This window comes from Ranitomeya imitator, chromosome 3 (assembly GCF_032444005.1).
Source record: "Ranitomeya imitator isolate aRanImi1 chromosome 3, aRanImi1.pri, whole genome shotgun sequence".
Classification (NCBI taxonomy): Eukaryota; Metazoa; Chordata; class Amphibia; order Anura; family Dendrobatidae; genus Ranitomeya; species Ranitomeya imitator.
Genome location: NC_091284.1, coordinates 175,826,357 through 175,849,535, shown reverse-complemented (window position 1 = coordinate 175,849,535; position 23,179 = coordinate 175,826,357). Strand labels below are relative to the sequence as shown.

The 23,179-nt window shown below is 43.6% G+C and overlaps 1 protein-coding gene across 2 annotated transcripts in view; it reads left to right on the top strand.

Moving 5' to 3' along the window:
- The window catches only part of MED14 (mediator complex subunit 14), an 87,986-nt gene that overhangs the window by 5,926 nt on the left and 58,881 nt on the right, over nucleotides 1-23,179 (top strand). For both annotated transcript variants that reach the window (XM_069761628.1, XM_069761627.1), the window contains exons 3-11: nucleotides 1,109-1,214; nucleotides 4,536-4,709; nucleotides 4,898-5,027; nucleotides 5,144-5,272; nucleotides 5,836-5,943; nucleotides 8,258-8,390; nucleotides 18,872-19,022; nucleotides 19,103-19,214; nucleotides 20,623-20,748. In XM_069761628.1, coding sequence (XP_069617729.1) covers nucleotides 1,109-1,214; nucleotides 4,536-4,709; nucleotides 4,898-5,027; nucleotides 5,144-5,272; nucleotides 5,836-5,943; nucleotides 8,258-8,390; nucleotides 18,872-19,022; nucleotides 19,103-19,214; nucleotides 20,623-20,748 — 1,169 coding nt within the window. The remainder of the gene's footprint in view (nucleotides 1-1,108; nucleotides 1,215-4,535; nucleotides 4,710-4,897; nucleotides 5,028-5,143; nucleotides 5,273-5,835; nucleotides 5,944-8,257; nucleotides 8,391-18,871; nucleotides 19,023-19,102; nucleotides 19,215-20,622; nucleotides 20,749-23,179) is intronic.

The following is a 23,179-nucleotide window of genomic DNA, read 5'->3' as shown; positions in this document are numbered from 1 at the left end:
GTAGTGGTACGGCTGTGCTTGTCCCCCTTGTAATAATGATACCTTTTTGGGGACAAATGATGTGCCATTTATGTCTAGTATAGATGCCTCATGCAAAATAAGCTAGACATGGACTGAGGGCTTGTCGGTGTATTCGTAAGGACTACATTGTCACAACATCAGTGTCTTCCAGTCTGATTTTCATGTGGCTTCTAGGTTAGATTTCTCTTGACTGGCAGGCGCATCCCTTTAAGAAAGAAGGTATCATCTTTATGAAGCGGCAAGAGTTTACACAGCCATATCTCTGCCAAATGCAAAAACGTGCCGAGAGGCTCTTAAAAAAAAAAAGATGGTAGAGAAGCAGCTTGTTGTTAATTTGATACATACATTTTATTTATTTTATAAAAGTTTATTTTATTGCTAAAATTAAAAAAATATATATTTCCCAAAAAATAAATGTATTATTCCATGGAAATATTTCGAATCTGTTTAAATTTGAAACAAATCTTGATTTTTCTTTTTTGGTGTGTCCCTTTTTTTTTAATATAAAATGGCACAGGTTGATCTTGTTTGTGCAGTTATACAAGTGCGTGTAGTTGTACTATGTATTGCTGCATTACCGGTGCGCCATCCTACACTTAGAGGAGGTTTTTTATTTTATTTCCCCTGCTCCCCTAGATATTCCGCTTTGTTTTTTTTCTTTTTAAATCTGCTGTACAGTTCCAGAGATATGGACCTTTTTATTTATTACTAATTCTTATGGTGTTTACCAAGGGGGCTCGTGTGGCAGTAATGCAGAGCAGCCTAAAGTCACGGCCCCACGGAATCCTGGAGTACTGCCCCCGCCTTGGTAAAGGCCACAAGAAGTAGCACTTAGTTAAAAAGGAACATATTTCTACAACTGTGTGTCGGATTAAAAAAACAAACAAGTGGAATACTCAAGATAGCAGCAGGAATAAAATAAGAGCAATAATTGGTCACTCTTGACCTGGCGACAGGTTCTTTTTAGCGCTGCCATGGTGGACTATGGGGGGGGGGGATTGGGGCTGGTGCTTTATATGAATGAGTTCATGGGACTATTAACAGCATTGAAATAAACAGTCTCAAATGTAAATGTTTTGTGTTCCAGGAAAATTGAAATTGTACAGTTTGCTAGCCGTACGCGTCAGCTCTTCGTTAGATTGCTAGGTCTAGTGAAATGGGCAAACAATGCTGGCAAAGTTGAGAAATGTGCGGTGAGTATTACTAACATAAGCTTTTACCTCCATCACCTTTCTGGTACAAAGACTGTGCGTTCTGTATCATCTCATCGCTATGGACCAAGTATGATAAAAACGTAACGTTTTAAGTGGTTTTGATTCAAAACTTCCTTTTTGTATCTCAGTCCCTGTGCACAGCTTGTCTCAGTGGTTTTGGCTACAAACAAGTATATATGTAGTCTAATCCTGAAGTAATGAAAATCGCCAGACAGAAGGAGAGGACAGACAAGTTTGTGAGCTGTACTGGCCTTCTCTTTGGGCATTATATAAAAGCTTCAGTTCCCTAACATGTCCTGGTCCTCATAATTTCTACTTTTTGGAGAGAAGTGAATCTTTTCATAGCAATAGTGAACTCTGGGATTTTCAGGTTTCTGACACCTTCTCTTGTCCTGTTGACAGTATGGTTGGCACTCTTGGCTAGGATGCGTGCTGCTGTGGTAGGGATAATCTTCCTTCACACACTTCAAAGAAAACCACAGCTTTCCAGTGTTGCAGTTTCTTGAAAATTAGGATTGCTTTGTTGAACTAGTCAGCATATGGTGCATGTTCTTGCTTCACAAGAAGTAGATTGACCAATGTTTCGGTCCATGTCGGACCTTGACTTGTCTTGTGGAACACCATATGCTGATAATTTCAGTAAAGCAATTCTCATTTTCTTCAGCCTTCACCACTGAAGTGCTGTGGTTTTCCGGTTTCCTATTAGAGCGAGATAATAATGTATCATATGCAACATAAAGCCGCTCTGCATTTTGCTGACTCACAGGTAAAAAAAAACTCAATTGGGTTTATTATAGGAAGGCTTCAGCTTGTAAAAGTAAAACTGGTTTTAAATGGTCATTAGATTTCCTTTTGCCCAATTGGACTCTCTGTAATGTTTATTATAATTGTTCACTCTGGGTATATGTTCACACTAGGCAAATCTTCAGTATTAGGCCGGGGTCACACTACCGTATAACACGGACGAGTGCTATGCGAGAAAACATCACATAGCACTCGGCCCAGTGTTAGTCTATGGGGCAGATCACATCTGCGACTATTTTCTCATGACAAATCAGCATGCAAGAACAATGGCAGCATGCTGCTATTGGCACCGAGACTCGGCCGAGTCTCAGCTCACTCGCACCCATACAAGTCTATGGGTGCGAGTGACACAGTGCACATCTCTGAGATATCATCTGGAGGAGATGGAGAAATTACTTTTTCCGCCTCCTCCGCTGCTGTGCTCCGATTCTCTCTGGGCGAGAGGCTCGGAGCACATGACACTCGACTCCCGCTCGCAGCAGAACAGGAGCCAAGGATCGTTAGCATATCGCATCCAATGATCTCACATCAGATGCCATACGCTAGTCTGACCACGGCCTAAAAGTAATATTTGTGCTCTATCACTATTATTGAGATCCCAAACGTGATTTTTGTCAGTAGGTATAAGGGTCTTCAAAACTAAATTGTTATTTGGACACATATGCATGTGTGTAGTATTCCTCCTTAGGCTATGTGCACACGTTCAGGATTTTTCTCTTTTTTTTTTTGCCGTTTTCCACGGGAAAAACGCTTAAAAAACGCATACATAAGCATCCTATCATTTTTAATGCATTCTGCAATTTTTGCACACATGCTTTTTTTTCTGCGAAAAAAAATGCATCGCGGTAAAAAACGCAGCATGTTCATTAATTTTGCGGATTTTTTGCGTTTTTCCTGCTATTTTAATCCATTGAGAAGCTCCAGAAAAAAACACACAAAAAACGCACAAAAAAAGCGTCAAAACGCGAGAAAAAACGCGGAAAAAAAAACGCATATGGATTTCTTGCAGAAAATGTCCGGTTTTGTTCAGGAAAATTCTGCAAGAAATCCTGACGTGTGCACATACACTGCATGTCAGGCATAATGCACAGATATTACGTTTTCAGTCTTTCTTTCTTGAATGGGAGTCAGACTACCATTTTTATCTGTTGCCTCACATAGTGTTTTGGGTATGGACCTGTCTTTCTCTTGTAAATCTACAGTAAATTTTTGAAAAGAAGTTAAACATTTCAAAATATAGTAAAGAAAAAAAACAGTTTTGACCATTTTCTCCAATTTACGTTATATTGTTTTTTTTAATTAGACGGAATTTTATTCCCTCTCCCTCTTCCCTCTGTAAAAATAAAAAAGTCTGAGACTTATACATTTTTTTTGTTTTTGCTTAATGTGAGATGTACTGAACCATGTAGGAGCACATTTTCAATAAGTGTAACACAACACACAGTTTTTACTTTCATAGACATGAATACATTATTTGAGAAAAAAATTAAATATATATATGTAGATGTAGGTATAGATATGTGTGTGTGTGCGCATGTATATGCAGGGTGGGCCATTTATATGGATACACTTATTTATAAAGTTGCATAAAAAAATGGCTGACTTCAAAATGGCCGCCATGGTCACCACCCATCTTGAAAAGTTCCCCCCCCTCCCATATACTAATGTGCCACAAACAGGAAGTTGATATCACAAACCATTCCCATTTTATTTAGGTGCATCCATACATGGCCCACCTTGTATACACACACAGACGTGTTCCATACATTCAATCTATTCGGCAAAATTCAGGGAGCCTTAGTTTGATGTATGGCACATAAGTGCTTATGTTTTTGATCTATACACCTGATACATAGGTCTGCAGATGTACAAATGTGGATCAGGCCTTAATACTGGACATTTTATGGATTGTGACACATTCCTTATTCCATCCAGATACTTTTAGTGGTATGTTAATGCAGCATAAAATACCCCATTTACATGTAATGCTGGCCAAATGTTTGCACAGTCTTTCAGAATTAAAGGAGATGTGTTTAAAATCACTTTTTTTCTCAGGCGAGAGGAATTGGACATATTAAACAGCCACGCTCCGCTCTCACTAGTCATCCGGGGGGAGCTATCCACAGTCTTCTTGTTATTGGCTTTCCCACTGTGCCTTGATTGATGGTGTGCCTGGACGGTCAATGCCAGCTGTGCCAGGAAAGAAGGAAAGAAGGCAATCAGGGTGGGCATGCTAACGGCAAGGAAACGGTGACTGGGTTTCCTCTAAAGCACAAGCGAGATGCCTGATGAGAGGGGTGCGCATCGTGTTTTGGGTTCAGATTCTACCTCCTGGTAGCAATTTGAACACTGGGATGTGTGAAAAGGTATTTGGGGGTCCATGGTGTTATACCCACATTCTTGGTTACAGGTTGCCTTAAAGGCCCAGAGACGCAATTTAATCTTGATGATTTCTGTTTAGTTCTTACTTTAAGTGTTCCTTCTTTTCTTTTGCAGATGATATCAAGCTTTCTTGATCAGCAAACCATCTTGTTTGTTGACACTGCCGACAGATTGGCCTCATTGGCGAGAGATGCCCTGGTGCACGCTCGTTTGCCGAGCTTTGCAATTCCTTATGCAATTGATGTTCTTACAACAGGGTCCTATCCACGACTGCCAACGTGTATCAGGGTATGTTTCTAAGAACAAAAAAAAGGGACCAAATAGTCAATCTCCAATGCTTCTCCCATTTGCATTGTCACTGCTCGGCGTCGCCCGCTGCTTTTCTCTGATTGTATCTTATTTATTGGAATGACTATTCAGTTCTATCTATGATTATCATACCTGTTGCCTAACTAGTTGACTCTTTTAACTGACAGGATAAAATAATTCCTCCTGATCCTATTACCAAAATTGAAAAACAATCAACACTTCATCAACTCAACCAAATCCTGAGGCATCGACTGGTTACTACAGACCTCCCTCCGCAGCTAGCAAATCTGACAGTTGGTATGAATGGCTGCCTTTTTATTGTATTTGTAGTTTTATGTCTATTTACAGGTGGTTTACAGGAGAATAGACATTTGCTCATTTTCTCTACATTTTTGTGAACAATTACTGTATAGCAAATGGAAGAGTGAAATTTCGGGTCGAGGGAGAGTTTGAAGCTACTCTTACAGTAATGGGAGATGATCCTGATGTTCCATGGAGACTCCTAAAACTTGAAATTCTGGTGGAGGATAAAGAAACTGGAGGTAATTAATAAACCTATGTTGAATTTTATGGATTTCTTAAAATAAAATACTACATTTTACAGCAAAACAACTTTTTGTTACCTGTGTGTATTGGTGTGATGAGGCATTTATGTCCCAAAGTGCAATTTAATATCCTCTTACAACAGTTGGACTTGTATGACTATCATTTAGCCTTATGGCGCTATCTGCCTTCTCTGCCAGCTCAGAGTGCTCACGGACCAATCAGAGCAGTTTCCTCTCTTCCGCTCTGCTTTGTTAACAGGGCACCACTGCCGATGTCATGCTGATTGGTAGCTGGCTCCCCTCATGATGCCCGGTTGACAGAGCAAACTTGAAGGAAAGATACTCTCTGTAAAAGTCCTGGATAACCCTTTTACTGATGTTGTCTGTGATGAAATGTTCTAGTACATTCTCTTGTTTGTTCTAATGACTGTAGTAAGGGAATGCATTTTTTTTACTTGCAGTTTGCAAAGCTATTAAAATGCTATTTTTTTTCTATTTTACACATATGTCCTGTATTTTATATTATGATGATTATAAACAATTTTTCTTATCCTTTCCAGATGGTCGCGCACTAGTTCATAGCATGCAAATAAACTTCATTCACCAGTTGGTTCAATCCAGGCTCTTCTCTGACGATAAACCTCTTCAGGACATGTACACGTGTTTGCGTATCCTTTCCATTTAACTTATAGTTTCTGTAATTTGTTTTTTTTTATGTATTTTGTTCACACTTTTTGTTTTACTTTTGTATATACTTTGCATAATGCTTTGACTTACCAGTAGTATTCGTATTGAGCATTGCAAGTGTTTTTGAGAAAAGTAATGTGCTTGACCATGAGTTCCACATACAATAACAATAGGGTCCGGACCCTACAATGGTGGCGGGGAGTAAACAAGTTGCATATACAATTGTTTAAATGGACCGAATGCACTGGCATTATAAATACAGCACTTTTTATTAGTAATTATTTAAAAGAAATAACGTGAAATGCCCAACACTAAATTCTTAAAATACAACATGGACTATGTCTCTAATGTGTGGGCTAACTCTCCTATTATAACTCTCCTATTGCTGTAATAGTTGTGATGGTGGTGTATATGTGGTACACACCATCTGCTTGTGCCAGGGCCAACAACCACAATTGTTAACACACCAGCGCTCCTGACATTTTTCCCTATTAATTAGTCATCTACTTCATATGCCAGGGTTAGAAAAGGACTGGACTCACACCAAAATCTCCTTTGTGAATCTGTGGGCTGTTGAATTGTATCGCGTACTATTTAAAGGGTGTCTCTCAGCTCCAATCAGACTTTACACCAAGTACCGCACCTTGTAGAGGCCGTGTCCTGCGTGAAATCTTAGTTTTCTTGTAAAATTCCCTAATTTTCACTAAATTGTCCTTTATTACAATATGCGAAGAAGGTGCTTGTTTTGTTGCACCTTCCCATGTACATGTCTTCAGGCCATGTCCTCCCCTTCGTGCTTGAATTTCAGTGCTGGCTTCTTTTGCGTTATTGCTGTCTCCACTGAACAGTGGAGTACAGATACATGGATAGAGCAGCCTCTGTTGGAATCTATTCTGCTCCATATGTACTACGGTATTTCACTCGTCTCCTAACTCTACTTTAACACATCAGGTTTTCAGCGTCAGGCTCAATCCGGCTAATTTTCAAAAAACCGGAACTGGCGAATGTTGCCTACGGATCCGTTTTTTTTCCCATAGACTTGTATTGGTGCTGGATTGCGCCTGATGACCTTGCGTTTCGTCCGGTTTTTGCCGATTCGGGCAAATATGCTGTTCCCGGTTTCTTGAAAAAACGTCCATAGCAACGTTTTTTGTCTCCGGCGAAAAAGCCAAAGGAATTAAGTCCCTGGTCACCTTGACGAGATAGTACGTCATATGGGATTAAGGGGTTAAATTCTGTCCAAGCAGTAAGCTATGCCCACATCTCACTAAACTTCTACAAGCCAACACATGTGGTGCTAATGGCTCTACGGCATGCTGAAAATGGTTAAAGGGATTCTGTCACCACATTTGACGTATCTAAACTATATGGGCATACAGGTTATAGACTGCGGAAAAAAGCCCTACCTGTGTGTCTTATACCAGATGCATTCTTGTTGAGAAATCCTCTTTTATCACTTTTTGTAAATGACCTCTTCCAGGCTTTGGGGCGGATGGTGCCAGGGAGATAACTCTGCCTCAGAGCTTGATTTCAATATAAGGGGGAGTTGCCAGTGTGATGTGTGATGGCCGCTCTCTGCTCTCCTGATCTCACTTCAGACCTGTGTGATTATACCAGACACCTCTGCAGGTTCCTCTGTTTCCATCTCACAGGCAGACAGGGTTGCAATATTGTTGCTATACAGCAGAGAGCTGCAAAAAATGTGTTTGCCTCCCATCTTCTTACGAAGACGTTTTCTTCTTGTCTTCAAGCTGCGGCTCCAGCGCAGGCGTACTTTGTCTACCCTGTTGAGGGCAGAGCAAAGTACTGCAGTGCGCAGGGAAAGGTCAGAGAGGCCCAGCGCATGCGCACTGCAGTACTTTGCTCTGCCCTCAACAGGGCAGACAAAGTACGCCTGCGCGGAAGCCGCTGCATGAAGACAAGAAGAGGATGTCATCGAATGACGATAGGAGGCGCTGGACCGGACCGCGACGCCCATCGGACCGGACTGCCCCTGGGTGAGTATAATCGAACCTCTTTTTCTCATCTTTCAGGTTACATCGGGGGCTTATCTACAGTATTACAGAATGCTGTAGATAAGCCCCTAATGCCGGTGGGCTTAGCCCAGATACAATTTTTGGGATGACAGATTCCCTTTAATGAAGATAGTCTCCTTATACCAAGATCAACGTCTATTTTCATAAAGCGAGGAAACTATGCTTTTTGGGGGAAGGTGGTAAATAGTACCATGTACTCTTATATTTTGTGTATTGCTGTTTTTGCACTTTGTGGTTTCCTTAATTTTATTTTATGTAGATTCCTTCTGTTTATCACTTCAACTGGAAGTCCTGCATTCACAGGCACAAATGCTAATACGGGAACGATGGGGAGATCTTGTTCAGATTGAAAGATACATTGCAGGAAAATGTCTGATCCTGGCTGTTTGGAAGTACGTGTTCACGTCTTGTATTTAAAGGAAGGATGGTATTTTCACCTAAATTTATTAACTTTGTATTGCGGTTAACAAATTCTTTTTCAGTAAATTCCTTGCAGCATCTAACTAACCATGCAATGATGAAATTGTGTTCATACGATAAATATATTTTTATGAAAACTCCTTTAGGGTATTTTCAGGGGGAAATATCTGCTACGTTTTACAGCACCAACATTGTGGATAAGATTTTAAGAACAGAAAAGCCACATCATAAACTGGCCTTTCCACGGGCAGTTATATTGGGGAATCGCTGTGGGTTTCACCCGTTGTACTGCACTTTGTGACTTTTGATGTTTTTTTCCCTTTCCTTGATGACAGCACCACACGAGAGAGGGGATCCACCCATCAAGGACAGGAGCTTACTGAATAAAAAGGGCAGTAACTCTACTCTGCTTCAGTTGGTTTCCTGCCTTTGAGGAGAATTTATATCTGAACATTAGGTGTGGAAGATAGGGGAAAAAAAGGATTGCCCAGGTCTTCCCCAGTCTCCTGGAAGAACGGCTCTGCTTGTAGCGCCAGTGTCTGGTCCTGGACTTGCTGCCGCATGTCCAGTGGGGGCTTGTGCTGGTGTTGGACGTGAATGGCGGAGATATTCTATGTGTGGTAACTTCACTTTCGGGGAGATCCAGAGGAGGCATCCTCATGGAGGGAGTAGTTGTTGGCCTGTCCCTCATTTAAATGGGGTTCTGAGCGCCAGAGAGCGAGTTTTGCTCTGGCCCGTTCTCCCACTGTGGGTTATGGAGGAGCAACAACAGCAGGAACAACGTCACTGGCAATCACACAAGTGATAGAAGGAGCACAGATAACAACAGTAAGGTCAGCTAGAGAAGCAGAGTGTATCAGGATGGATCCACTGCCTCCAGGGGAGAACACTCGTGTGATTTGATCCTGCCACTGGATCTGGTACCCTTACTAAGCGACTGACTAGTGAGTGATTTTTGTCAACGTTTACCATGGTCTCTTTTGTTATTTAAAGGGAACCTGTCACCCCCCCAGGCGTTTGTATCTAAAAGAGCCACCTTGTGCAGCACTAATGCTGCATTCTAACAAGGTGGCAATTTTAGATCTTGTTCTTGCCACTGCTGAAAGAATCGTTTATCAAATTTGTCCCTCATACCTTGAAATCGCTACAGGGGCAGGTCTTTCCCCTCTAACACAGACGCACCACAGCCATCACTCAGGGCCTCTGCGCGCCGGGCGCCGTCTCCTCTTTTTTCATTAGCGTCCCCGGCGCCTGTGTTGTAAGTTCGAAGGGCAGCTCAATTGCGCATGCCCGAAAAAAAAAAAAAAAACGCAGTTGCACTGCCCTTCGAACTTGCAGCGCGCAACTTTAATTAGTAGGAAAGATCTAGTGTAGTTCAAAGCTTAAAAATAAGGAGTGTGCCTTTGCAGGCTACATTACCCAGATCATAGCAGAAGAAACTGCTCAGCTTGTATCCAAAAAACTATTTGTGAGGAATCCCTGAATTTCGCCATGGACTTAGTCATTAGGGCAGAAGTTAAAGATTTCCTTAAGACCCCGATCTATCAAGAAGGTGATAGACTGGTTAAAAGGAAAACCAGGAAGTTGCCATTGATTCGGATGAATCCGTGAAGTCAGAAGGTGAATGTGGGGTTGATACTTCTTACTCTTCATCATTTGATGGTTGTAAAAAGGTGTAAACAGTGCTTCACTGTAGAAGACATGGAAGATTGGTCAAAACTGTAAGGGCTTCTATGGGTAACTTAGACGTTAATACCCCCAAATCAGTACAGGATATTATGTTTGGCGGGTTAGCAGAAGAAATGTCGAACATTACCAATAAATGAACAAATTCATGCTCTCATTAATAAGAAATGGAAGAAACCAGAAAAGAAGGGTTGGCTACCCTCGTCTTCAAAAAGGAGGTACACTTTGAGGAGGAGGAGACAGCAGTGGGATAAAGTATCGAAGATAGATGTTGCATTGGCCAAATCGTCCAGAAAATCTACTTTGTCCTTTTGAAGACATGGAAATCCTAAAAGATTCCTAAGGTAGGAAGGCTGATGGATACCTAAGCCATACCTGGGAATCTTCTCGGGGGCCCTGGAACTAGCTATCTCAGCGACCTGTACAGCCAGATCCATGATGAACTGGATGGACAAACTGGAGGGTCAACTAAAGGATAACGTTCCGAGAGAAAAATCCTTGCCAATCTACCACTAATGCAGGGACCAGTAGCCATTCTTGAAGATGCCTCGACAGACGCAATGATGTTGGCTGCCTGATTTTAGCGGGCCTTTCTAATGCTGCCCGGAGGGTGCTATGGCCCAACTGCTGGTCGGGTGATCTCCTCCCTACAACCAAATTTTGTTACATCCCGTGTGATGGAGAGTATTTGATTAGGTTCCGAATGACATCCTGGACAAAGCTGGTGATGGGAAGAAGGGATTTTCCAATTTGTCTATCCCAAAGTATAAAATCTTCTTTCGGAGGAGAATGTGCTACTGGAAAAGCCTTTCCAAGGATCAAGAGAAATGGGAAGACAAAAGATGGTTTTGATATGATATTTGAGAGGATTGATATTTGGGGTCTCTTTTCAGGGGAAAGAGTGTCATCCCAGTGACGCCACTCCCAGGGTAGGAGGACAGCTTTAGCTCTTCTCCCCTGCATCGGCAAGAATTTCATCCATTGGCTGGATTCTAGGTATAGGGGAGTCAAGCCTGAGGTTACAATTTCGGGCTGTTCCTTTGAAGGCATTTGCTGTAATTCCCCGAAAATCTTGGGAGGAACAGTTAGCCCTGGAGATAAAAGTGATGTGTCTGGTTCAGGCATTGTCAGTTAATCCCTTTACACAGATTTTGGAAGATAGGGTTATTCTCAGCCTACCTTCCAAAAGTAACCATGAAATTTCATATAAGTCAGGAGATTATTCTTCTCTCCTTTTGCTCTAATCCTAGGTACCTGGAGGAGGAAAAACTTAATACCTTGGATGTTAGTAGGTCTTTAAGAATTTCCATATTAGTAAAAAAAAAAAAACATAAAGGAGGAGAGTCGTTGGTTTCCTTCTAGGGCCCTAGGAATGGTCTAAAAGTCTTGAAAAGTACTCCAGTTAGATGAATTAGGGAAGCCATTAAGTTAGCCTACTCCTCTATTGGTAGTTTAGTGTCAGAGAACATAAAAGCTCATTCTACTACTCATTCTTTCGACCACATATTTAAAGTGGCAACATGGCCCTCTCCTTCAACTTTCTATAAGCACTATAGGCTTGATCTGACCTGTTCTGCTAATCTATCTTTTGGGGGAAGGGCTCTACAAGCGGTGGTCCCGCCGTAGGGTAAATTTGCTTTCTCTGTAAATCTCTCATGTGGTGCTGTTAATGGAAAGGAAATGGGTATTTTCCCGAGCCCATGACCGCACCCTTATATTCCTCCCCCGCCACTGGTATGAGTGTGTACAAATAGAATGAAAAAAGAAATAATAATGGCAACAGCGTGGTTTTTAAAACTTAACCTTTACTAGTCAGTTTTTAAAAAGATGACTAACACCTCAATAAAATTTATGTGAACAAATATTACCAACACACAAATTATACAGATAGCGGATAATTCAACTCTCTCTTTGGGAACAAATCATTTATGACATTCATCACACCATATTAAGCATTTATGTAAACCAATAAGAAGCTCGAATCCCTGTATGGAGAAAAAGAGAGCTAGTTTTCCACATTGTTCACTAGCCAGCCGTGGATTGACCCTGTGTGCCTCCCGACGCCATTGCCTCTTTGATATCCCTTATAGACGACTTTCCATTACTAAGCCATGGGCTTGATGTCACCGGACAATACAAAGATGACATCAACCCCACAATATGTACCCCACTTTCCACTGCCACAGAGCAAGTGGAAACACCTGGGCAAAGCACCAGATTTGGCGCATATAGTAGATGCGCCCTTTCTGGGGTGGCTGCAGGCTGCTAATTTTAGGCCGGGGGAGCAATATCCATGGCACCTTACCAGCCTGAGAATACAAGCCCACAGCTGTCTGCTTTATCTTTGCTGGTTGTCAATAATGGGAGGGGACCCCATGGCATTGTTTTAAGTTATTTATTTAAATAATGTTTAAAAAAAAAAACGCCGTGGGGACCCCTTTTTTTAAAAAAAACCAGCCTTGCTAAAGCTGACGGCTGAGGGTTGCTGCCCGCAGCTATTAGTTTTGCCATGCTGGTTTTTAAAAATATAGGGTAACCCACTCCATTTAAAAAAATATGTATATATAGTGTCGGCCGTTGAATACTCCAATCACCTGCCATCTTGCTGTTAGCGGCAGCAGGCATAGACTGATGGGAGTAGTAGTCCCATCAGCTGACACCTGTGACAGTAGGTAAACTTTTTACTTCCCTGAATAGTAACACGGGCTTCCTGGTGAAGTTCATGGTCGGGGTCTGTGCCCGAACAGAAGGTGTTTCGTACGGACTCGGAACTTTACTGTTCGGGTTCGCCCATCTCTATTCCCAAGCAAGTGTGAGTGCTGCAATCAATTAACTGCCTCTGGTTGGCTGCAGTGCACAAGAGTCATACTTTAATGTGAGCTCTGAGAAACCAGGCGCAGACGTCACTGGCATCACAGGGAGGTGGGTTTCTGTTATTTTTATTTTACACTTAGGAATATAGTCTTTAAGAAGGATTGCCTGGGTAGTGGACAGCCCTTTTAAATATGCATAAATGGCAATGCCACATAGTCCATGGGTTGATTTAGTGTTTATTCGGACTCCCATGACAGCACTACGAGAGAGGGGATCCGCCCTTCAGGAACAGGAAACCTACAGATACAAAAGGGCGGCACCTCTCCCCATGCATCAGTTGGTTTCCTGTTCCTGGAGGGACAGGATCCTACAGATTTCATCTCGTAAGGAGCCCAGGCCGGCCGGTCGAATCTGGTAGCGGGGGGGTCTCCTACCTCGACCGGTGCGGAAAGTCCTGGAGACGCCACGGTGGTCCAGGCTGGACTGCACGTCAGTGGCGTTGGCAGCAGGGAGCAGGGTCCGGAGGATTCCTTGTCTCCGGAAGCCGGCGTTGGTAAGTTCATTTCCCCTTCCTGAGCAGCGGCGGCAGTGAGGTGCGGTGGTGTGGTTGCGGCGTCGGATGTGGAGCGCCGTCCGGAGCACTGCTGGGCATTCCCGGCGTCCTGCATCGCTCACTGAGCGTTTCCGGAACGCTGGGGCGCCGGGGGTGGAGCCGGCAGGCGCTTCCGGTTTGCGGGTTGACTGCGCATGCGCGGTCTTTCCAAAATGGCGGCGCCCATGGTCCGGTCGCCGGTTCTTCTGTGCTACCACCGCTAACCTCCCAGCTGCAGCCTGATCATCAGGAACCAATGGGGAACACGCCAGGTGGCCTGCTGACCGGAATACAGGGGGATATAAGCAGGTGTTGGCGATAGAACCCTGCTTTTGGCCACAGCTTCATCATGGCAGATGATGGTGAGCAGCAGCCTCAACTTCTGGATAAAGTACGGCAGGAAGCCGTGGGAAAGGAGCATATCAGAAGTGACCAGTCCAGCCGTAAAAGCTCGTCCAGGCAAGGATCTAGAGCTTCGACTGGCAAGGAGCCCCCTCGTGTTCCGGTACCTTCCTCTTTGACGTACACTGGTAAGTGATCTACGAGAATGTTCACTCAGTGACGCGGGCCCCTTATACTTTGTCATTCTAGGGGAAGAGAAGTGCAAAGTCGAAACATAAGGAGTGTGCCCTATGTGAAGTTCCCTTACCAGATTCCTACCCTAAAAAATTGTGTGCCTCCTGTATACAACAGACGGTGAGGTTTACAGGAGTGGAAGGGTTGAGTGACATCAGGCTAGATAGATGGTATCTCCCTTATTGTCCTCCCCTAGGTAGCGGAAGAATCTGCTTCTACGGCTAATCTGCGTGAGATGATCCGTACAGAAGTAAGGGAATCCCTGCGGTCTATGTCCCAGGCGGGAAGTTCAAAACAGAGAGCCTCGGTGATCTCTGATTCGTCAGAGGAAGATAAAGAGGAAGGTTCTTTTCGCTCAAATCTCTCTTCCTCGTCATCAGAAGAGGAATCTGGCCGATTCTGTCTGCCTCTGGACCGGGTGGATAAGTTAGTCAAGTCGGTCAGAGGTACGATGGGCCTAGAAGAGCCTAAGACTCAGCTTTCCCGTCAGGAGCTAATGTTCAGCGGCTTGGAACACAAGAAACGCAGATCCTTCCCGGTGATTGATAAGATTCAAGACCTGATTCTCCGGGAATGGAAAAAACCGGAGAAGAAAGGTTCTTTGCCACCGGCTTTAAAGCGCAGGTATCCCTTTGAAGATACGGATGTGGATACCTGGGACAAGGCCCCTAAATTAGATGCGGCGGTGGCGAAGGCATCTAAGAAAGCAGCTTTACCTTTCGAGGACATGGGGTCCCTTAAAGACCCTCTTGACAGGAAGGCGGAGATCTTCCTTAAGGGTACGTGGGAGATGGCAGCCGGATCCTTGAGGCCAGCAGTGGCTGCGACTTGTACAGCCAGATCCCTAATGGTCTGGTTGGAACAGTTGGAATCCCAGCTTAAAGAAGGCGCCTCCAGGAATTCTATTCTAGGTGCGCTTCCAGTGATTCAGGATGCTGCGGCTTTCTTGTCGGACGCGTCGGTGGACTCGGTCAGAATGGCGGCCAGAGCAGCAGGACTCTCCAACGCGGCTCGTAGAGCCTTATGGTTGAAGTGTTGGTCGGGGGATATCCAGTCAAGATCCAAATTATGCGCTATCCCATGTAAAGGGGAATATCTCTTTGGGCCAACCTTGGATGAGCTGCTCGAAAAGGCTGGAGATGATAAGAAGAAATTTCCTAATTTGTCATCAGCCTCTTACCGGCGTCCATTTAACAGAAGGAGATTTGGTCGTGGAAGGAAGCGCGCATCCTCACCCTCTAGAGAAAATTTTAGATGGGAGGATAGACGCAGGAGAGGTACGGGTTACATGTTTCGCCGTTCCTCAAAAGAACGTAAGAAACCAGACCAATGACTAGCAATCCCTGTGGGAGGGAGATTGTCAACCTTCTCTTCCGCTTGGACTAACATCACGAATAGTGTCTGGGTCCGAGGTATTGTATCGGAAGGCCTAAAATTGGAATTTGTTCATTGGCCTCGTGATAAGTTTATGCTAACCCCCTTGCGTTCCTCCACTATTGAGCAGACGGCCTTAGAGTCAGAGGTCATGACTTTATGCCGTAAAAATGTACTGATTGAGGTTCCGGAGTCAGAGAGAGGAAGAGGATTCTACTCTCCTCTTTTTTTGATTCAAAAACCAGACAAGTCGTTCAGGACTATTATCAATCTTAAATCCCTTAATGAATACCTGGTTAATAACACGTTTAAAATGGAGTCAATCAGTTCCGCAATAAAGATGTTGTTTAAACACTGCTTCATGGTAGTTGTGGACTTAAAGGATGCATACTATCATGTTCCTATCCACGAAAACTTCCAGAAGTTTCTACGTGTGGCGGTGTCTATGGGAGGTATTGTTCGCCATTTTCAATTTAGAGCCCTTCCCTTCGGCCTCTCAATGTCTCCCCGGGTATTTACTAAAGTAGTTGCGGAGGTTATGGCGCACTTACGTGAATCCGATATTCTCATTGTTCCTTATCTGGATGATTTCCTAATAGTGGGGAACTCAGCAGACCATTGCCTGGCTCAGGTTAAAACAGCTATATTTAAACTGGAAAATCTGGGCTGGATCATAAATTATGATAAATCCCGATTGCAACCCCTAAAGACCCAGAGGTTCCTAGGGCTGCTGTTAAATTCCGAGTCCCAACAATGCTGTCTTCCGCCTGATAAATTGCTTCATATCCAACAACAGGTGTTAAAAGCAATTAATAAACCATCCATGACCCTTAGACAGGCTATGTCTTTGTTAGGTTCCCTAACTTCCTGTATCCCCGCCGTCCGTTGGGCCCAGTTCCACTCCAGGCCTTTACAGTTTGACGTACTACATTATGATAGGGTCTTACAGGGTTCCTTGCAAGGTCAGATGACATTGAGTCCAGGGGTTCTTACATCTCTTAGATGGTGGCTAGAGGAAGACAATCTGTCAGCAGGAGTTCCCTGGGTGACTCAGGTGACTCGGGTAATCACAACAGACGCCAGCCCCATGGGGTGGGGGGCTCACATGGGTGACGTGGTAGTCCAGGGTCTATGGGACCCCCAAACATCAGCCTCTTCCAATCAGAAGGAGTTGATGGCAATTGAATTCTCAATTAAGGAACTCCTCGTGTATCTACAGGGTCACCATGTCAAAATCCTCTCCGACAACCAGGTGGCAGTGGCCTACGTGAATCACCAAGGTGGAACACGCTCCGAGTTCCTGATGGAAATAGCGGACCGCCTGCTCCAGATAGCGGAAAACCATTTTCTATCTTTAACAGCAGTGCATATAAAAGGGAAGGAAAATATAAGGGCGGACTTTCTAAGTCGAAACACCTTAAGACAAGGAGAATGGTCTCTGAACTCAAAAATCTTCAACCAAATTGTCCGCAGGTGGGGTCATCCAGAGGTGGACTTATTTGCCAGCAAGGACAACAGAAAAACGAAAATATTCTGTTCCTTGAATCCCAGGGAATATCCGCTGGCAGTGGATGCCTTCCTGATCAGATGGGATTTCCGGTTGGCTTATGCGTTCCCCCCGCTAAACCTGTTGCCTCTGGTGGTCAGAAAGATAAGGGAGGATCAAGCGAGAATCATACTGATCGCTCCGTTCTGGCCCCGAAGAGCTTGGTTCTCCTGGCTCAGGACCATGTCGGTGGAAGACCCCTGGGTACTGCCGGACATCCCGGACCTACTTCATCAAGGTCCGATCAACCATCCACAAGTGAAGGGTCTCCATTTGACGGCATGGTCTTTGAGAGGTCACTGTTAAAAAACAGAGGATTTTCTCCAAATCTCATTGATACCCTTATGAAGAGTAGAAAACTCATAACAACTAAGATCTACTCTAGAACTTGGAGGAAGTTTCTGGCCTCTTCAAATTTTAATATCGAAGAGGGTTTACCAATTAACCAGATTCTAGAATTCCTGCAGAGAGGGCTAGAGCTAAATCTATCCACGAGTACGCTAAAAGTACAAGTCTCAGCCCTAGGGGCCCTATTTTCTTGTAACATTGCTGGTAATTATTGGGTATCAAGGTTCATCAAAGCAGCTAGTAGGTCCAGACCTATACACAAGAATAGGTCAATGCCTTGGGATCTCAATCTAGTCCTCTCTGCTTTGACTAAAGAACCGTTTGAGCCTTTACATTCAGCCTCACTTAAATTACTATCCCTCAAAACAGCATTTTTGGTGGCAATTACATCTGCTCGTAGGGTAGGAGACATACAGGCTCTTTCTAGGCTGTCCCCCTATACAGAGTTTCTACAGGACAGAGTAGTCCTCAGACCAGATCCAGCTTATTTACCGAAAGTGGCCTCAGATTTTCATAGATCTCAGGAGATAGTTCTACCATCATTTCTCCCTAATCCTTCTAATTCCAAAGAAGAGTTACTCCATACGTTAGATGTTAGGAGATGTCTCTTAGAATATATATCAGTCACTGATGCTTGGAAGAGAGAGGAGGCTTTGTTTCTATCCTTCCAAGGTCCCAGAAAAGGTCTTAGAGTGTCAAAGTGCACGTTAGCGAAGTGGATTAGGGAGGCTATCTCTCTGGCTTATACTGCAGGTGGAAGTCCTGTTCCGCAGAATCTGAGGGCACATTCCACCCGGGCCATGGCTACATCCTGGGCTGAAAGATCTGGAGTTTCCATCGACCAGATATGTAAGGCGGCTACGTGGTCATCCCCTTCCACCTTTTTCAAGCACTATAGGTTGGACTTGGGGTGCTCTTCTGATCTCACCTTCGGGTTAAGGGTGCTACAGGCTATAGTCCCTCCCTAAGGCAGTTTACATCTCTGTAATTCTCTCGTAGTGCTGTCATGGGAGTCCGAATAAAGCATTAAGCTACTTACTGGTAGCAGCATTTTTCGGAGGCCCATGACAGCACCCTTAGTTCCCTCCCTATTCACGTGGGGGTTGCACTTCCTATAGTATATATAATGAGATAGATAGATCTCACGTGTGGTATATAGTTCAATATGATGGATTATTTTTGTACATAAACTGTATATAATGTATGTTTGTGTGCTACTAACCGCGGTAGTCCTCTCAGGCTCTAATATACAACTGATGCATGGGGAGAGGTGCCGCCCTTTTGTATCTGTAGGTTTCCTGTTCCTGAAGGGCGGATCCCCTCTCTCGTAGTGCTGTCATGGGCCTCCGAAAAATGCTGCTACCAGTAAGTAGCTTAATGCTTTTTCTAGGTAAACTGCAGAGTTGTACTTTTTTGTATTAGGATATGATGCATCAGTTAATTTATTATATTTTTTTTACATGTAATTCATTTTATTTTATAATGTTTGTTTTTTTTTGTTTTTTTTTTCTTTATAGCCAACAGGTATTGGGAAGAAAAACAGGGACAGCTTCTGTTCACAAGGTCACCATAAAGATTGATGAAAGCGATGGTTCGAAACCATTGCAAATTTCCCATGAGCCTCCACTGCCAACTTGTGATTCTAAATTAATAGAAAGAGCCATGCGGGTACGTTGGTTCTCATCAGTTGTTTTCTTTATTATTTATGCAGTATGATTACCTATCAATCATCTTTTCATGTTTTATAGATTGACCATTTGTCTATAGAAAAACTGCTAATTGACAGTGTTCATGCTCGATCACATCAGAAGTTACAGGAGCTAAAAGCCATCTTAAAGAATTTTAACCCAAACGACAACTGTAGGTATTTTTACACCTAATGTTCTTGATTTACTTTTTATTTTTATATGTGCCTTTAATAACACCTACAAGTTTACCATATATACTCGAGTATAAGCCGAGATTTTCAGCCCATTTTTTTTGGCTGAAAGTCCCCCTCTTGGCTTATGCTCGAGTCATACCCAGGGGTCGGTGGGGGAGCGGGGGCTGTCTAATTATACTCACCTGCTCCTGGCGCGGTCCCTGCAAGTTCCTGGCTTCTCGGCGCCCCAACGTCTTCCTGTACTGAGCGGTCACATGGTTCCGCTCATTACAGTAATGAATATGCGGCTCCACCTCCCATAGGGGATATTCAATATGGATATTCAAAAACACTTAACCTACTGATGTCTCACTTAATTTTACTTTTATTGGTATCTATTTTTACTTTTGACATTTACCGGTAGCTGCTGCATTTCCCACCCTAGCCTTATACTCGAGTCATTAAGTTTTCCCAGTTTTTTGTGGCAAAATTAGGGGTCGGCTTATACTCGGGTTGGCTTATACTCGAGTATATACAGTACTTGACCAAATTGGTGCCAAGACCTGAATTATTTTACAATTAATAAAAATTCATTAGTATCCTTGGCCCAAATAATTAAAGTTGGCGATTCATTGGTGTGCACCTCTCTCTCCAGAAATGTTATTCCATTCAGGGACTTGAGTTACTTTTCTGGATTACGAAACGTCACCAGTTTTGAAGAATCTGATGGGCAGTCATAGGCTCGCCGTGTCCCAACTTCTTCTAACTCCAGTACTAGCTCTCCCAGGGCTTGTGGGACATGTCAATCAACGCTGACTTCACTCCCCTCTCCTTCAGACAGATCAAGATTTTCGGAGGTAGTGAGAGCTGTGGCTGCAGTCAATTATGTCCATAGAAGAGGAGAGTGAAGCCAGCGCTTGTACGCCGCTGGGATTGTGTGCCATATATATATTTTTTTTATTTTTTTTTTAAGAACTTAGGGGATCCTCATTTTGTCAAGGCCACCTTCATTGGATTTATGTAAATTGAAAATTACTTTTGTCAGGTTCAAGTTTATTTCAGTGACAATTGTGGAGTTTTCCTACTTTAACAGAAGGGTACCAACGATTTTGTCCACATGTGGATGTCTATACTTCATTTCATTCTTCTGCAATGATTGAAAAATAAAAGTCAACACCTTTACCTGAAAAGGGCATTGGATTATGTTTGTACTGTAGAAACTAGTAAAATGTAAATGTAATCTTTTGTTTCCCCCCCCCCCCATAAATCCATCTTTTTAGTACAGTAAATAAACATCCGCTGTTATGATGAGCTAAAACCCAGTAGGAATATCTGTTCTGGCAATGACTACATTTATACATAATATATACTTATAGTTTTTATCAAGGGTTTCTTTTTGTCTTGCAGCATTTGTGGAAACTGCCCTGCCAACCCTAGTCATCCCCATTCTAGAGCCATGCGGACGTTCAGAGTGTCTTCATGTATTCGTAGATCTCCATTCAGGAATGTTCCAGCTCATGCTTTATGGATTTGGTAAGAATTAGGTTCTTTTATGTATGGATTGTGTGTGTGTATGTGTGTGTGTGTGTGTGTGTGTGTGTGTGTGTGTGTATATATATATATATATATATATATATATATATGTATATATATATATATATATATATGTATATATATATATATATATATATATATATATATATATATACACATATACATACATACATATACTCATATATATATATATATATATATATATATATATATATATATATATAACATATACTACATATATATATTACATATATATATTACTAGATGGTGGCCCGATTCTAACGCATCGGGTATTCTAGAATATAAGTGTAGTTTATTTATGAAGATTTTAGAATAATACAATGAATACACAGAATTCAGCTGGCAGGGCGCGACCAATTAGCGAAGCGTGGTTCAAATCCTGCGCCAATTCGCGCCTGTCGCTGATTGTTCGCGGCCGGCCACGTAGTATATAGCACAGCCAAGTAGTATATCGCAGCCCACATATCATATAACACAGCCACGTAGTATATAACAGCTCACGTAGTATATAATACAGCCACGTAGTATATAACACAGCCCACTTAGTGTATAACACAGCCCATGTAGTATGTAGCACAGTCCACGTAGTATATTGCACAGCCCACGTAGTATATTACACAGCCCACGCAGTATATAGTACAGCCTACGCAGTATATTACAGCCATGTAATATATTACACAGCCCACGTAGTATATTGCACAGCCGACGTAGTATATAAAACAGCTCATGCAGTATATAACACAGCCCACGTAGTCCCACGTAGTATATTGCACAGCCAAGTAGTATATTGCACAGCCACGCAGTATATTGCACAGCCACGTAGTATATTGCACAGTCCCCGTCATCTATAGCACAGCCCATGTAGTATATTGCACAGCCACATAGTATATTGCACAGCCGACGCAGTATATAGCACAGCCCACGCAGTATATTGCACAACGCAGTATATTACACAGCCCACGCAGAATATTACACAGCCCACGCAGAATATTACACAGCCCACGCAGTATATTACACAGCCCACGCAGTATATTACACAGCCACGTAGTATATTACACAGCCCACGTAGTATATAGCACAGGCACGTATTATATTGCACAGCCGATGTAGTATATAACACAGCCTACGCAGTATATAACACTGCCCACATAGTATATAACACAGCCCACGCAGTATATAGCAATGTGGGCACCATATCCCTGTTAAAAAAAAAGAATTAAAATAAAAAATAGTTCTATACTCACCCTCCGACGGCCCCCGGATCCAGCCCAGGCCTTTCCTGCTCCTCGCGCGCCGCTCTGGTCCCAAGCGGCAATAACACGTGATTATGTAACGGTCTCGCAAGACCGCTACGTCATCTCCGGTCATTGCTGCATTGCATTCTGAGGACCGTAGCGGCGCGCGAGGAGTGGGAAATGCCTGGACTGGATCCGGGGGCCGTCAGAGGGTGAGTATATAAGTATTTTTTTAATTATTTTTAACATTAGATCTTTTTACTATTGATGCTACATAGGCAGCATCAATAGTAAAAAGTTGGTCACACAGGGTTAATAGCAGCGTTAACGGAGTGCGTTACACCGCGGCATAACGCGGTCCGTTAACGCTGCCATTAACCCTGTGTGAGTGCTGACTGGAGGGGAGTATGGAGCGGGCACTGACTGCGGGGAGGAAGGAGCGGCCATTTTGCCGCCACACTGTGCCCGTCGCTGTGACCAATCAGCGACGCGGGATTTCTCTTTCGCCTCATTGGGGGACACAGACCGTGGGGGGTGTATGCTGCTGCCAATAGGAGGCTGACACTAAGTGATACAAAAAAAAGTGATCTCCCCTGCAGTATACACCCTCCTGCTGGCTCTCAGCTAACCAGTTCTTGCTTAGTGTCTGTAGGAGGCACATGGGTCTGTTTCAGACCCCAACGTTTTTATTTTATTGTTTACTTTTCTGTAAATTTTTATTTTTTAATTAACGGAGTGAAGGGGGCGACGGTTCCTTTCAAGGTTCCGATCTCCCCCGAACCATCAACAGGCGAGCACGGCGAGTGTCACCTTCCCGTACCCTTTCCTGCGACGTGGGAAGCCATGCCTGAGCTCACTTCAGGGGCGACGGTTCCTTTCATGGTCCCGATCTCCCCACACCAGCAGCAGGTGACCACATGGAGTGTCGCCTCCATGTATCCTCTTCTGGAGCCAGGCCTAATGCCGGACAACGGGCCCTGTCCACCCGGACTGAACTCCGTGGCTGTACAGAGGCCCCTCTCTATGGCGTCCGAGCGGCCCCCACTGTCCCACCACTGTGAAAGCGGATGGCACAAGGAGGCGGACGGTTCCTCTCCACCTCCCTAACAAAGGGATGATGGATTGAGGCTTATCCCTGCACCGTCCACGCTGCA